At 46.0% G+C, this 16,814-nt stretch overlaps 1 protein-coding gene across 2 annotated transcripts; it reads right to left on the minus strand.

Annotated features, from left to right (window-relative positions):
- Nucleotides 1-3,050: 3,050 nt before the first annotated feature.
- DLL4 (delta like canonical Notch ligand 4) lies at nt 3,051-16,270 on the minus strand. 2 transcript variants are annotated; one of them, XR_002093217.2, is made up of 12 exons: nt 16,067-16,270; nt 15,708-15,971; nt 15,371-15,428; nt 13,976-14,245; nt 13,343-13,403; nt 13,096-13,226; nt 11,184-11,353; nt 9,624-9,843; nt 8,441-9,149; nt 7,475-7,583; nt 5,221-5,293; nt 3,051-5,051 (listed from the first exon to the last, which is right to left on the minus strand). XR_002093217.2 is itself a non-coding variant. In XM_006260862.4 (11 exons), exons 1-11 carry the CDS (start codon nt 16,130-16,132, stop codon nt 5,046-5,048), a joined length of 2,064 nt encoding a protein of 687 aa, XP_006260924.1. In that variant the 5' UTR covers nt 16,133-16,270; the 3' UTR covers nt 3,051-5,045. The 2 variants fall into 2 exon arrangements, 1 of the variants encoding a protein (XP_006260924.1); XM_006260862.4 differs by lacking the exon at nt 5,221-5,293.
- Nucleotides 16,271-16,814: the final 544 nt, after the last annotated feature.

The raw sequence follows: 16,814 nt of genomic DNA on the forward strand, positions 1-16,814 counted from the left end.
GGCTGGGCTGGGCTGTCTGTTTAAGCAGAGCAAGGTTGGCCCTGTCCTTCTGCTCTCTAGCTGGAGCAGTGGGGGCTGGCTGACAAGGGGGTGGGGGTGGAAAATCTAACTGGGGACAGAGCCCAGTCTGTCTGGCAGAGGTAGAGTAGCTCCTGCCAGACTCTTCCCCACTAGAGCAGAGGGGGCTGGAATATGGAACAGCAGACTCAGGCAGAGGGGAAGGAGGGGAATTAAACCCCCCTGCCATCCCTCTCCCACTGGCATGGGCCCTCAGCCACAGTCTGCCTGGTTTTTCCCCCCTGCTCATGGTTCGAGTGACGGGAGGCGTAGGCAGCTGGCAGTGCCTCAGGTGAAGGGGGGGAGGGCAGGGGATTAACACCCCCCCCCCCGCCTCTCTTCTCCCATTGGCACAGGACCCCAACTGGAATCTGCCTGACTTTTCCTCCCTTCTCACTCCTCGGGGCCACCGGCTAGCCACACCCACTGCTGCTTGGGGACACACCTGGCAAGGGCTCCTTCCCCCTTCAGGCCACCCCCCCACCCTAGCTCAGCTCAGCTCAGCTCAGCTTCCCTCCAGCCTTCCAGCCACTGTGGAAGGAAGGGGAAGGCTTGTTCTAGTGCCCCCCCAGCTTCTAGCCTGAGCCACTCTAGGCAAGTGCCTGCATTTCCGGAATCAAAAGTAAATCTCTATTCACTTGCTTCTTAGTTCAATCTATGCAGGTTAGATTAACCTGCACAGAAGATTGAATCAATTCAGGCTCAGGCTTTTTGAATGTCAGTACTTAGCCCTGAGGAGCAAAGATTTCCACTGGTTAAGTGCTCTGACACTTGGATGGTGTTGAACCCTTGTTACCCCCTTTATCCAGTCTTTGCACTATGCAATGTTTTAATGATCAAGCGTACTCAACACTAAACCTAAATAATGTCTATGTCCTGTGCTTGGTTTGAATAAACAAAGCTCTGCTGTGTATTGTAGCAGTGCCACTGGCACTGTTGCAGTTATGGGTATGTCCCAGCATCTGTTTCCCTCCATACCAGCTGTTTTCAAAGGCAAAAGATTAAAGGCCAAATCCTGAAACTGGATCCATTTAAGGAGACTTTTGCACTCGACTGGCTTTATTATAACACTCAAAACAAGAGATGTCAAAGTGGTTTCGGTACCAAAAGTCTTCGAAAATATCCACTCTTTTAACTTCAAAAACTGGAAACTAAGTTTAAATACAGTCCTTTGGATAAACCCAGAGTTCTGTTGTCATTGACAAAGGGACAAATTTGGCTTTATTAGTCCATAGGGGTTTTAAGTTTATTCTGCAAAACGTAATGCTAAATTATCATTAAAGAAATATTTCTCTTAGTACATTGAAGGAACTGGGTGAATCAAAACTAGCTTATATCTATATTTACAGCGCTGGCATTATATGTATTCAAGGGAATATTTCATACCCACAGAACATTTTTCAGTCTGAAGGATCAGGAGGCTGTTCTCAAACAACTGTCAGAGAACTGCTGAGCTGCAGCCATGTCTTGGGTGACAGGAAGGTAAGCAGCCAGTGCACAATGGTGGTGGGGGCAGGGACGAAGTTTTGGCCAAAGGAGCCAAGTTAAATCCAGGTCAGATTATGTATTTAGTTGATATGCTTCTAATTTTTCTGGCAATGTGTCTTAGGTATGTGGTTGTGCATGGATTCACACATTTTGTATAATATACACTGTGAATGAAACCTCTCCTTCCTCCCCTCCATGCACCCTTTTTTCCCTGTGTGGGATCTGTGATCTGTTCTGGAAGTTGTGTGGCAATTTCCTCAGAACATCTACACATAGATTTCCTTATAAGCCAACGCACAGGGCCTTTTTTTGTCAGCTCTCCTATGTGGAAATGCATAAAGGCACGTGCTGTCCCTGTTTTACTACAGTTGGAGCTACATAATCTGCTCCATGGTTTTTAATGGATTCAGCTCCCTCCTGTCTACAGATATGGTTTCCTGTTTCATTTTGAACAGGAAGAACTAGGTCTTGTTGGGCTTTGCATTATGCTTGCTTAGGCTGTAGGAAGAGCTATTTTCCTGTTTGATTTTGTGTGTGTTTTGTTTTAAGCAAGACAGAGTCCGTGTGTGTATGTAATCCGTGTGCTCAATTAAGAGAGGCATCTGTTGGGCTTATTTCACATTGCCGAGGAAGGGCTGCAAGCAGGGAGCATCTGCTCCGCTTTTTGTCAATGGCTTGTTTTTCATAATTTGCTCCACAGGGTGAATGTTTGGGGATGGGAGGGAGCTTTTTATTTCCTTGTTCCATCTTGCATGTTTTTTTTAATGGTAGCCAAGGAAATTGATTAGGATTTAAAAGCTAATTTTACTAAGAAAGAAACTGAGCAGAAAAGAGAGCAAAAACAAATAAAGCTGCTGATAATAACAGCACTTGTATGTTAGTTTTTCTGCATTTACTGACCATCATTTGCAGTAGTTTAATAGCAAAGTAAAGATTCTGTGGGAGATGCTCTCTAAATTAGATATTTTCTTTTAAAACAGTAATCTATTTAAGGTATATGGGGGGAATGACACTTTAATGTACTTTTTGGCATTTTCAAAACAAAAAAGAATAAATTATTAATTTCCAAATGGGGTGACAACTTTGTCCTGTTTTGAGAGTTGTTTCACCCACACAGTTGGATTAGGTGCATGACAGCTAGGCTTTCATGATGTCTTAAAAGATTCAGTTATTTTTTGTTTATGATGCATATTTCCAGAGCGTGATAGCCCTCTGGGCATTATCTTAATCCATTTTTTCACTGCTTGTTGAAACCACCCCAAAAGGGCCTTTGGATGTAGTCACAGGTCACATACAGATAGTAGAATTCAACACAGAATCTCAGGAAATCTATGTGGCTGGAGAACTGGGCACAAAACCCTTACTAGTTCTGTAGAGGAAGAAAAACCTTGCCCATTCTTGACTGGGTGAGCAGAAAAGAAAAAAAAAATGTGAACACTATGTAGAAGTAACCTCCTCCCCACCATAAAGCTGGGTGGTAAAGACAAGCCACAGCAATACTTCAGTGTAGCAGGAAGATATTTTCATTGTTTGAAAAAAAAAAAATAAAATTCAAACTTTGTCCTCACATTAAAAACATTACATGAGAAGTAATAAACATATTTACACTTTTGTTTTGATTATAAATATACATTATATACAAAATAAAGTTATAAAACGTAGAAAGTTCAGTGCTTCTGATTTTTTTTAAATTATGAAATACTAGGCTTCAAAATAAAACTACAAAACAGACAAACTAAAAACCATATTATTGATTTCTGAAGGTTATCTTCAAATTGCTCTTATGTGGTCAGAGTAGAAGGTCAGTAGTGGATGTAATGACAGGTTGTTGCCTGCACAGTTCAAGGCAGTTGACAGAATAGTTCAACAATAAGGATTTACAAGGGCAGGAATATCAAATGTCCTATAGAAAGCACAGTCCTAGGTTTTCTTGAGTTTCCACCCTCCTCAGTCTGCTCTACCCCAGGGTCCTGTTATCATTAGAGTATGTCACAGCACTTTCCAATTGGGTGTCAAATATTATTGCTGTAAATGTATGCATGTAGAAGGAGATAGTCTATCTGCACTGAACTTGCCAGTTCACAGCTGCAACTCTGGATCAAGGAGCAGGCTTCCCCATATCCCTGTAGCTGTGGGTTGGAGTGAAACAAAACAGGACAAGTTCCAAATTCTATTCTGGGCCTGTCCTTGAAGAGGGGATCCTGGTAGCCACTTCTGTTTTGGGCATTTGGAACTGGAATGAAGGACAGTGTTGGGGGGGGGGGGGGGGGGGGGGAAGGGGGAAAGGAAGAGGAGGCAGTTCTGCAACTGGGCAGAAGGATCCCCCCCCCCCCCCTTTTTTTAAAAAAAAAAGAGAAAAGAGTAAAGTAAAAGCTGGTACTTTAAGACATTTTGCTGTTGAAGGTGGCACCAGATTCCAAAAAAACACCACACAGTCCCAAATCCTCACAAAAGGGAGGGGCTGTGGGGAATAAGGAAGGGGAAGTAAAATAGTCAGTTCTATTCACAATCACTGGTAGTGCAAAGGGCATGAAAAAACAGCTGAGGCAGCTCAGCTTGTGTAGGTTCCAGTAGCTGATTGATTTTAAACGCATTTGTAAGGCTTTCAGTTAGGGCTGGGCTTGTGTCTCTTCTCATAATTGAGGATGAAGAGGCAGCAGGCATTCGTTATTACACCTTCCCCTGCTCCAGTTTAAAATTTGTGATAGGTCCTCTATCATTTCAGAGATGGAACCCTGGCTCACAACTACTGCTAGGGTCAACCAGGTCTCCAACGCATCACCAGATGATATGACGTGTAAATCCTGGGTCTCTCCTCCTTTCCTTCTCTCCCCTCTCATATCTTGAAGTACATGCAGCAGGAGAAAAGGAGTGTAAATAGAGGAACAGCAGCCCCTGCCCAATACTGTTTAGGTACTGCAAAAAGGAGGCAGTTGAGTCTGTTTGGGCTCTCTAGATTCTCTGACATGCTTTAGGCACTTTTAAACCCAGAAAGAAAAGAAAAAAAAAATAAAAAAAAAAATGGAGACCTCGTTTATTCTGTATCCGTGATCTGCATAGCAACATATCTTTTTCTTCACGAATGCTTTCTACAGCAACGTCCGTGATAGTTTTGTGCCTTCTGCATCTACTAGCACCTCCCATAACTGGAGTTCTGGAAAGCCACAGGTCTGTCCATGAGGAACTGGCCTCAATATCATTTAAAAACTTAGGCAAAACCTGGCAAAGCCACCTGCTTGATCCCTCTCTCCGTATCCTCCCTTTTCTATTGCCAGTTACATTCCTTGCATCAAACATGGGCATTAAAAAGCACAAAGGTGTATTGCATCTTTCAGTAAAATTCACAGTCTGTCCAGTTCACCCAGTTCCATCCTCCTCCTGAGAGCAGCAAGTTGCATATAATTAAAAAACAGTCCAATCCAGTTCTGAATTGTAAACAATGCAGCAGGAATGTTCATCTACTGGCATAATCTGAGGTGCAAATGGGCTGGCCTTCAGCCTTATACCTACAAGGAAACAAAATAATGAAAAGAGAATGAGAAGGAGACACTGTGTGGAGTACTGAAGATTTAAAACAAAACAAATAAACCATAAGCCAGGCCCCTCCAAATCAAAGATGAAGGGCATGGATGGGCAGACAGCTTTAAAGGGATGGTGGGGGAAGAGGATGCTTACCACTTGGGAGTCCGCATTCCATCCATTCGCTCCTATCCCACAGTAAGTGAAGGTAAAACTGCAATAATTATCCCTGAACAAAACATGGGATAAGTTATTCTGGTTTAGCTTCACTTACCACGGGACAGGGGCAGAAAGATAAGACAGTTACAGTAAACTCATCTGAACCTTGACATAGCTCCACTTCTGTCTTTAAAACAAAGTAACTACTACATAAATCCTCAGCCTAAATCTGAGCCAGAGCTGTAGCAAACCCATCAGTATTCAGCAGGAGCAAGCTGGCCCTACAGGTCATAGAATTGCTAGCAAATGCTTCTGTCCCATTTCACTTCCTGCTAGGAAGGACCAGATTGGAATAGATCATTTAGGCTAAAGTTATTAAACCTGGATGCCTCAAGTTAGCCACTCAAACCCATATCAGGCCATTTCTAAAAGATTTTGCAACCTGAATAGGAGTGCTAAGAACCACCAAGCACAAATGAACAGCAACAGCACCTATAGACACTCAGCATCTATGAAAAGATCAGAATTCATATTTATAGATTTAGGAGCCTAACTTTAGACAGTCAGGTTTGGGGGATATTTTCCAAGACAGATGGTATAAAAAAAAAAATAAAAACACAAAACAACCCCCCCCAAAAAAACCAACCAACCAACCAAACAAACAAAAAAAACAAACCAAAACACTTAACTGCTACGGCCGCTGATGGGAATTAGCTTTCTACCTGCCAGTTGTACTTTTGAAAAATCCCTTCTGTGAGTTGTGCACTTAAAATTTGGCTGGTTGATTTTGTATTGCCACTATTTTTCCAGTTTGCCATTTGAGCAGGAATTTTATGATCAACTTCTGAAAAATAATTGGAATTCCATTGCACTGTGAGAGATGCTACTGTGCTATAAGTATTTAGTACTTGTATTAGCAAGTACTAAATAAAGTGTGCAGTAACTGGAGTTACTACACAGTAGTGCCAGGAAACATTTTTTAGGTGATGCTACTGCACAGTAGCCTAATAATACTGCACAGTAGTGTATTAGTACTGTCTGTGCTGTGACATGCTACTGTGCGGTCAACATCTCATTTAGACATGCCCTTTGTGTAGGGCATTTTATTATTTCCTTAGTTAATGTATTAATTCCTTCAGGAATGATTGATAAGTGACACAGCAAATTATTCCTTCCCCAGGCCTTCTGAGATTACAACAACAAAACTGGGTACATAGGCAGAAGAGTGTCTGTGTGTGTCGGGAGGGGCAGGAAGAGGGAAGAACCCCACATACAATATACATCCCAACACCAACCCCCCCCCCCCCAAACAATTAGTAAAAAAAAGACCCAAAAAATCCACAAACCAACCAAAAAAACAAAACCAAAACAAAAAAAACCAAAACACACACCAACCCCTCACCCAGCTCAAGTGATATCTAGTGATTTGTTGGTGTTACACTACCCTAAACTTCCTATTTGGCCTTTTTCTAACAGGTCTGTATCCCTTAGGAAATACCTGTTCCTTATTAGTTGTTTAAGTTTGTAAACTTAGCAGGTGCTGAACAAATCCAATACAATCTGCCTCAGCATTACCCCCTGGCTTTTCTAACAAAAGTGTTAGGATCTAGGAGGCATTAATACCAAAGCAAGTAGTGTTGATTTAAACTGGAGCCAGGAACAAAAACAGGATCCCGTGTGACAAGGAGTTGAACTTTCATTCCAGACTTATTGTGCATTTCCTGTGTGCACACTAAACCTATAAGCTAGTGTACTCAGCTATTCTACATCTGTTGCTGGAACTCCATGGCTTTATCTGTGACCAGATAATGCCTACGGATTATCATCTTATGCCCACTTGCTGTTGTGAGGCACTCCCCTAATTTTGTCTGTCCTAGGACCTCCTGAGAGAAAATGCTTGTTTGCAGCACTGCTCCTGTGCATCCAGTTATTACACCTCTTTCCTAATCTCATTTTTAATGGTGCTGAGCACTTTCAGCTCCCATTCATCACACATTTGATCTTAGCACCTCGGAAAATCTAGACCATGTTATTAATTTCCTAATGCATAAGGAATATAAGACTCTGTCCTGGTGTTTACCAGAAAGCTTTCACCACAGATAGTCTATCATACCTTGAGCACCCTTCATAGGCTGCAACTGTATGTAGAATATTCTTTCACCCTTTAAGATTTAGCTCTTAAGAATAAATATGACCCCTCACTCTGACTCAGTGGCCGCTGAGGATGAGTTTTAGGGAACTGTGTACTTACCTCTGTGGCTATGACGCACTCATTCCGCTCCTCTGTTATCACAAAAACAGACTGGTACATTGAATCCCTTGGAGAGCATATTGCTGATATCCTACATTCCGGCTTTTCACTAAGAGAAGCAGAGAGAGGGGGGGAAAAAAAAAACAATGTAAGGGTGCTGAGGAAGATACGAGCTCAAGTGTGAGCCTATCATCAAGATCTTCTGCAAATAACCTTGGGTAAAACAAGAGTAGGCTAAAAATGAATGAGGACAGATGAGTGGCAATACCCTGAATTAAGTGACAACTGTTTCAAGTATTCTATATAATGGATGTTAGGTTACATTTGAAAAGTGAAAGTGCTGTCCAGCTCCACTTCCCCTATGCCCAGTCTAATAGTTTACAATTCATTTCCATTTCCTGACATGTCACTGTTGTAATGCAGTATTTAAAATCTCCATGTGGTTTATTATGTGTAATGCAAGATTCAAAGGCCAGTAGAAGAGTCATCCTCTCTCTTTCAACTTGAATCTTGTTATTTTTCCTTAATCCCCCAACCTCTACAAATAAGTCAACCTTGGGAAGATGTTTGCATGTTTCCCTTGTAAAGTCTGAAATATACATTTAAATTTAAAAAAACAAAACAAAACAACAACAAAAAAACAACACAGTTCTGGCCTCTCCATGTTTAGTTACCAGTTACTTTCATAACTAATCTATCTGCCAATGTCCCCTCTTATTCTTTTTTTTTTTTGGTCCAGGATGCTGCCAGAAAGAGAAAACACAAGAGTCTGCTCTCTAGGCAGAGTTAGGGGTGGCACATCCTAAATGGTGAAATTCATGCTCCAGTTTGGAGATTTCCCCACCTACTCTGATTTGTTTCTTACTTTAGCTCCTTGAAGGAAGAGCTATCTTTCTACAGTCCTCCTTGGATGCCTGTGGAGACCAGAGAGCATAAAGAAGGCTGCAGGGGAAACTGCATTCTTACCTGTGTAATCGGAGGGGAGATTTCTCTCCTAAACACTTTTCACTTTTATAATATTTATCCTCCTGTGTCGCTCTGCTTGTCAGATCCTTTACCAAGTTATATTCCAGTGTATGATTCTTAGGTTTGTAGTTTGATTTCTCCAGCCCACAGTCCACCTCCAGGTCTTTATTTTTATTGGTGTTTTTGAGTTGGGAAGCTGGAATAAGATTGTCCTTCTGAAAGTCAGACAGGTTGTTCATAGTCTCTCGATCCTGCTCTGGGTGCCTCCGCATCTGTCTGATGACCATAGCTATCATGCAGAACAGTACAAGCAAAGCCACTAGCCCCACGCCCATGGAGATAGCAATCCAAGGAACTGGTCTGGGAGGAACTGGAACAGGTAATGTATAAACTGGGAATTCACAACGGCTGCCCATGAAGCCAGGAGGACAGTTACAGATAAAGTTGGCACTATAAAGTCCACCATAGCATGTGGCTCCATTCTGGCACGGCCCAGACGCACATTCATCTGTGGTTTTGATGTCACAGTTCCTGCCAGTGTAGCCTGGCAAGCAGGTGCAAGTGTAATCATTGATCAGGTCATGACAAGTGCCCCCACTGGAACATGGGCTCCGGGCACACTCATTGATGTTTATCTCACACTTCTGACCAGAAAAACCAGCACGGCATCGGCATACACGGATTTGACCCAAGTCATAGCAGTGACCACCTGGGGGGGGTGTCGGGGGAAAAAAGTCAGTGCAGTTCATTCTGGACACTAAAAATCTCTTTCTTGGTAAGCTTTTACTATCACAGTGGAAAGGACATACTTGCACATTAAATATGACAAGAGCCATGACTAAAAAGATTCTGATACCACTGAAATGATACCACTGTGGTCCACATGAGTGAGTCTTTAAAGTGTATCTAGCTACAGTCAAATTTATTATTTTATATATTTCTCCCTTTTCTACATCTATTGATAAGCCCTCTGGAATTCTGATGCACTGGTCACTTGCATACAATACAAGAGTGCTTCTGACACCATACTTTAGTATGGTAAGGTAAAGAATATAATGGAAAAAGGAAGACTGGTAGATCAGAGAAAAGGCTAAAAATTGGATTAAAGGCCTGTCATTTTTGTAGTGAAGAGCATGAAGGAGCCAGAGAGAGAGATGTGGGCACTTCTAGGGAGAAGACTTACCATTTGCACATGGGTTACTTGTGCACCTGTCCACTTTCTTTTCACAATTAGATCCTGTAAAGCCCAGGGGGCAGAGGCAAGTGTAACTGGCTCCTTGTTCCTTTTCTAAGCATGTGCCCCCATTAAAACATGGTGAATCAATACAAGTCAAAGCACTGTGCTCACAGTGAGTTCCATAGTATCCAGGTGGGCACATGCAATGGTAACCATTCTCCATATCCTGCAAAAATTAAAAGACATAGCATCAGACCCCACAGTTTAATTCTGTTGTCTAGCAATTACTTTCAAGTGTTATTCCACCCCTGCTCCTCCACCAAGGTTAATTTATGATTCTCAGTGGCAAGTAGAATATTGGGAGGGGAAAATATGCAGATAGGACTCAGAGGGATTAAGCAGCCACATTTATATATTGGGGGAACTGCATAGCTACTCAAGCAGATCAGGTCTGATTTTGGAGACCCAGCAGGAAAAACTAAATAGACACTACTACTACCACCACCACATACACTTGTTGCCTAATAGGATCTCCAAAGCCCTCTTAGCCCTGAGCTGTAGGTTTCTGATAAGACAGTTTTAAGCATGGTAGCCAGTTTGATGAGGACAGATTTTGCTATGCTTTGAAAGGACCCACTTGGTAGACCACAACTAAATCCTCTGCACTTTCCAGATATAGTTTTTGCACGTCCTTGGAAGTAAGCAGACAGGTCTTGTGCCACTATCTGACCAAAAACTGCAACAGAGTTAGGGGTGACCATATGGGAAAAAGTCAGGACAGCCCCCTGCCACCTCTCCGAAGTCAGCAGCGCTGCTGCAGGCAGAGGCAGAGCAGCATGGTACACCAAGCAGATGGGTAGCAGTGGTGCCTGCCCTCCCAACTTCCTGGCACACTGCACTGCTAGTCTTCCTTGCTGGAATCACAAGGGCATGGAGTGCAGTCCGGGACGCTCATTATAAGCTTCCAGCCAGCTGGGACTGGTCTACAAAATCCAGGACTGTCCTGGGCAAACTGGGACGTATGGTCCCCCTAAACAGAGTACATTTGATATGCTTGATCTGCTGATCCTTATCAAGAGGTAGAATTAACCACTGAATGGTTCTGCAAATGCACTGAAACACTAGACCGTAGAATGTTGGAAAATGCATAAACTTGTTCCATCAAAGAGGTTTTTCACAGATCAACTTTTTTTGTATGATATTTGTAATCCTGTAACGGAACACAAGCTCACACCTTTCACTATTATGAAAGTTGTAGTACATGCATGTGTCCAATTTGGTTTGGAGAAGCTTATCTGTTCCCTTAAGAATTTTCAGTCTCAAAGGCTCTCATAAAGAGCCTTTGCAGCAACATAAACTTAGTCGAGTAGTTCTGATCCAGGCAGTATATTTCTGCCTGTAACAAACACCCTCCTCTGACACCTCCAGGTAAGAATCTGTACAATATCTGTGAGCTTTTGAAATGAACCTACGCACTTATTCCCCAATATGTTGGTTAAGCTATTTTAAAGGTATACTTGGGGATTGTCTTACAGACTGGCTTCCCATTTAAAAATTAATCTTTACCGTGCAACTACCGCCGTTCCGACAGGGATTGCTATCACACTCGCTGATTTCATGTTCACAGTCAACACCAGTGAAACCAGGTTTGCATGAACATGTGTAACTGCCCTGGCCAGTGTTCATGCAGGTGGCTCCGTTTTTGCATGGTTTGTGGTGAGTGCAGTAGTTCAGATCTGCAAAAATACCCAAGACGGCAGACAAGAGTTACTTTGACAGCTGGCAAAAGGCATTCATTTCTCAAAGTATGACTGCAGATAACAAAAAAAACAAACAAACCAAAAAACAAAAAAAAAAAAACACAACCCCCAAAAAAACAAAAACAAAAAAAAAAACCACAATAAAAAAGTTTCAACTAAAAGGTTTTTCCATTTTGCTGTCAATAGGAACAGTGCGGATTATTTGACTTTTCACATCATTGTACCAGTCTGTTGTGTCTCCTTTTTGCAATACTTTCTAAGCCCTGGACTGTGGGAGACCTTATAAAACCTCAACTGTCTTAGTGCTGTAGTGTATTCTCCACTTTGTGTATGCATAAACCCTTTAGCCTTAATGGGATTTAGATGTGCACTTATCAAGTTGAGAAATATACCCTTAAGTCTGTCCAGTATGCGTCTCAAGAAAGGCCCCAGGCAGCCTGGTAGATGTACAGAGTGTATTTGTCACACCTGGGCCTTATCTTTTAAAGGTGTGTTCTGAGACATGTGTGAGTGGGATAAAAAGAGAGAGTCATCTTTAAAAGCTCAAAGTCCCAGAACATATCTTAAAAATGTTGTTTATGGTCTTCTATTATGTGCGACAATGGGGTAAGTTGCCTAAAATCTATTAAGCAGGTTCTGGGGTGTCCCCCACAAGCAAAATAAATCACACAAGTAGGAAGCCTTTATAAATCAGCATAAATTCCATGAAGTAATTAAGATTTGATGGCTAGTCAATAACTGTATGGGGGGAGGAAAGGAACTGAATCTTTGTTTTTTCCTGTCTATTCAGATTTACCTGGCCTACCATAATCATCTCCACAGTTGTTTATTCCATTTCAAAATAAGACTTTGTGATCTCAGTTTCAGCAGTATATATATGGCCTTGAGGACACTTGTTCAGTTGGCTACAGTTCAGAGATTCAATGGGTTGAATAGCTGGAAGGGGTCTGATGTCCCTTAAAGTGGAACCTGTACATTTCATTCTTGCCATTTGATTTCTCTCACGCTTAAGCTTCATCACATGAGTTTACTTCCTCGTGTAGAAATAAGGAAGCCCCAAATGCTGGTGTTTAGTAAACAGTTTTTCCAACAGCAGTAAACTGTTTGGTTTCTACTATTAGCAGGCTGAACTTAGTTTGCTTATGTAAACAAACAAAAAGACTGCAACTTCAGCACTTCATCCAGTTTTTTTTAAAGAAAAAAAAGTCTGCACCTACCAAACAAGAAAGTGCATCTATGTTTTCAGTTAAGTGTTAAATACAGTATAACTGTATTTAGAAGAGGCTTTGAACAACCTGTTGACTATCAACAGGTCACTGGAAGAGAGATGCTGTATACCTTATGGCAGCAGTTTTCAACTTTTTTAGACTCAAGGAACCACTTCTTAAAACTCAAGGCACCCATCAGAAAATGCCAGCTCTTTTTTTTTTTTTTTTAAACAAACTAATACAGAAAAATAAAGCAATTCTTTGGTTGTAAAGAACTCAAAGCACGGCAGGTAGGTCAGAATGTTTCAACGCTATGGCTTTCTATTTGAAGTCTCTGGGGGTATCCTGTGAATTGTGTTTGTCCATTTAACAGTGCTAACATTGCATGGCACCCTTGAAAGGTTCTCAAGGCATCCTGCTTGAAAACCACTACTTTGCAGGTCAGATTTCTTAGTTTATTATGTGCTACTCTGCTACTTCAAATCTTTAAGCATGGCCATCAGCACTAACCTTGATCACAGAAAAGGCCGCCCCAGCCTTCATCACATATGCACTGCCACTGTGTTTTGCAAGTCCCATGGCGACAGCCTACATGTGGAATGCACTCATCACAATAACGGCCTTGCCAACCTGGGCGACATCTGAGGAAAGCAAATGAAAAAGGTGATGAATGTAGCTGGTAATGATCAGAACTAGTTAAGTTACTGTTGTTACAAGGAGGGGATTGCTAAAGCTCTGAATGAGAATTTCTACTCACATGCACTCTCCTGGCTTGTTGCAGTACCCGTTTTGTTCAGTGCACCCAGACAGACAGATGGCTGTAAAGTGAAAAAACCCAGAAAAGTTGAGACAAAACCATACTGCCAGGTGTACTAATACATACCAAAGTCCCACGGCTGCCTACTGTATGCTGCATAACGTTGTTTTACAAATGCAGATCACAGGGACTCTAGTCACAGGAAGGGAAATTGGAGTGTGACATCTGACAGGGACAAGGATGTCCTTTACTTTGCCTCTTGTCCCAACAGATGCCAGCTCAGAGGCTGCAGCTGTAATACTAAAGCTTGCCCGCCCTCTATCCACCTCCACTGCTGGCCCATGTGCTGGGATGGTAGCAGAGGGGAGCATGAGCCACTGCTATTTGGGGGTGCAGGCTTCATGTCACTGTGGCGGTGGGGGAGGAAGTTGCAGGGCTCGATCCCTCCTGCCCTCTATTCCCTGCAGGCTCAAGGTGGTCAAGCCTGACACCACTCTGCCATGCTGCCAGCACCCCCAGTGGAGCATTCCAAAGCATGGAGGAGTCAACCTGGATTCCACCCACCCAGTCAGGGGTAGTGCCATCCCCCACCCTGTGACAGTGGTAGGGCCCCAGCAGTGTCCGCGCACTCACGCTCTGTGCAGTACTCGCCAGCCCAGCCAGGCAGGCAAGCCAGGCTGCCATCGGACTCGCACACATAGTGGCCAAAGCGGTCGTCGCGGCGCTTGCAGAGGCGTGAACAGCTGTCGCCATAGTAGTTGTCGCTACAGATGACGCGGTAGGAGTAGCGCAGCTGGGTCTGTGGCCCACTCTGCACATCCTGTGACCACTCTTCACCTACGGCTAGCGGGCGCTGGATTGCCATCTGGCTAATCAGCCCATCCTCAGGCAGTGGTTGGGAGCCTGCAGCAGGGGTACCCACACTCAGCACAGGTCAGGTGACTGGGGGCAGGGTCAACCCCCTTTCCTACATTACACCCTCTCCCCACACTCCCTGATGGGATGCATGCACCTCCCAGCCTGCTCTGCTGCACAGTGCACCCAGCCTGTGCTACTGTTGGCAGCAAGCAGCTGGGCCTTGCCAAGCCATGGCAGCAGGAGCAACCCCCACCATATCTCATTGCATCTAAACACCCAAGACTGTCTGCGAGTATAAAATTAGGAGGAAATCATAAGAAGGCTGTGCTGTTTGTGTGCATGCTATGGGATGGAAAGTGGGAGCTCAATGCAACCCAGCCCTGCCTCTCTTGTCCCCACCAGCAATGATTATTAAACCCCAGGCTCAAGAGGCTTTGCAGGAAGCTTTTTCCAAGAGAGATGGGCCTGAGAGAGAGAGAGTCTCTTCCTCTCTGGCAGGGAAAAATCCCTCCTCCCCCCCCAAACGCCCCCAGGCCATTCTTCCTTTTCCAGAAGGGCGGCATTTGTTACAAGGTGTAAACTACAGGAAGAGGTGGTCAGGCCCTCTTTTGTTTTTTTGGCAGCCTCCTCGCTTTCTCACCAAACAGCACCGCGCTTTCCCACGCCAAAAATAAAACGGGAGGAAACGCAATTGTGTTGGGAGATTAGGTAGGGGACAGACACATGCATGGACACACACACTATAAAGTTGCAGCCAGGGGAAGTTGAGGTTAGATACTAGGAAGAACTTTGTCACTAGGAGGGCAGCGAAGCACTGGGGCAGAATGCCCAGAGAGGTGGAGGCATCTCCATCCTTGGGAGATGTTGAAGCCCTGGGTAGACAAAGCCCTGGCTGGGATATTCTAGTGGGGGCTGGTCCTGTTCCGAGCCGGGTTGGACTGGACTCCCTTCCCACCTGCATTTTCTGCGCTATGAAAGCAGGACCTGTGCAGGGCTGGGCTGGCTGCTGCAGGCAGGGCCGAGCCTCTGCATTCAGTCAGCGCAAGTTCATTATTTCCTTTAACTAAAAAAGGCACCCCCCCCTCCCCTCCAAAGGAGAAAACAAAACAAAAACCACAACCCCCCTCAAACAAACCAAAAGCGTTGGCGCCCGCCGCCCCCGCGGCTCACCTTGCGGGAGGTAGTTGGCCGGCGCGTGCCAGGCTTCGATGATGAGTGAGAAGGTGCCCTGCGGGGAGAGAGCAGCGGCGTGAGGCGGGAGCCCGGGGCCGGGGAGCGGGGCAGGCTGCGGGCCCCCCCGCCCCGGGCTCCAGCCAGCGCGTGGAAGTCGCCAAGCTCTGCGGCCGTTTTAATTAAACTAATTGCAGATAGCATTACTGCGAGCCGGATCTCCCGGCCTCTGGGGACGGCGGCTCTCGCCTTTCAGCGCCCGCGGGGCCAGACTGGTGCTGCTGCGACTGGCGGCGCGTACGCGTGCCCCGGCCCGCACCTCCGGCTGGGAGCTCACCGGCCACGTGAAGTTGAAAGGCAGCTGCATGGGGCTGTCGAAGCGCTCCGTGTCCTGGATGCTGAAGGAGTTGACGCCCAGCACCGGCGTGACGAGGCTGCCGAAGGTGCAGGAGCCCGGCAGCACGACGGCCTGGAAATGCTTGAGGCAGACGCGGAAGAAGGTGCGGCAGTGCGGGGCGCAGGGCTTGCCGCTGGCCAGGGCGCCCTGCCGGTTCACGAACTCCTGCAGCTCGAGCTGGAAGACGCCGGAGCCCTCAGCCCTCTGCACAAAGGGAGACACGCGCGCACCCGCACATGAGCGCCTGCCCGGGCGCTGCCCTCCGCGGGCGCCAGCTCCCCCCGCCCGGCCGCCGTTACCTGCTGCAAGCCCAGCAGCAGCAGCAGCAGCAGCAGCGTCCAGCCCCCGAGGCGCCCGCCTGCCATCCTGCGCGGCCGCAACCACAGCGCTCGCGGTGCCCCAAAGCCGCACCAGCCGCCCAGGTGGCCCCGCAGCCGGGGCGAGGTATAATCCAGGTGTCGGCGCCACCCGCCCGGTGGGAAGTAATCCTGCAGCGAGCGAGCGACGTGTCCGGCGCGGCCCTGCTGCTCCGTGCCCCGGCGCTGCCTCACTGCCCGGCTCGCTCCCCTCCGCGCTGCTTATATACGCGCCCGCCGGCCGCGCGGCTCATTATGCAGCCTGCCAGTCAGGCGGCGCCGGCCCGCCCCCAGCCCCCCTCTGCTCGCTTTTTTTTTTTCCCATCTTTCCTTTCTGGAAGAAGAAGAAAAAAAAAATGAGCCAAATGTTGTGGCGAGCCCGCGCGGCCCGAATTAATACCCTGCTGCTGCCGCCGCTGCTGCCGCGGAGGCGCGGAGCGGCCCGGAGCCGAGCTGATTATTAACAAGCCTAGCATCTGTTGAGATATTTACAGCACGGGCCCGCGGCGGCCCGGGCTCCTGCTCCCCCCACGACAGGAGCCTGCACCGAGGCAGGGACACGAGGGGGGAGGGAGCTGGGGAGGCACCCGGGGCGGCAGGACCAGCCCCGCCCGCATCATCCCCTTTGTCTCCGGGGATGGAGGCTTCACCGCCCTCCCTCTCGGAAAGTTCTTCCCAACATCCAGCCTCG

Source organism: Alligator mississippiensis, chromosome 2 (assembly GCF_030867095.1).
Source record: "Alligator mississippiensis isolate rAllMis1 chromosome 2, rAllMis1, whole genome shotgun sequence".
NCBI lineage: Eukaryota > Metazoa > Chordata > Crocodylia > Alligatoridae > Alligator > Alligator mississippiensis.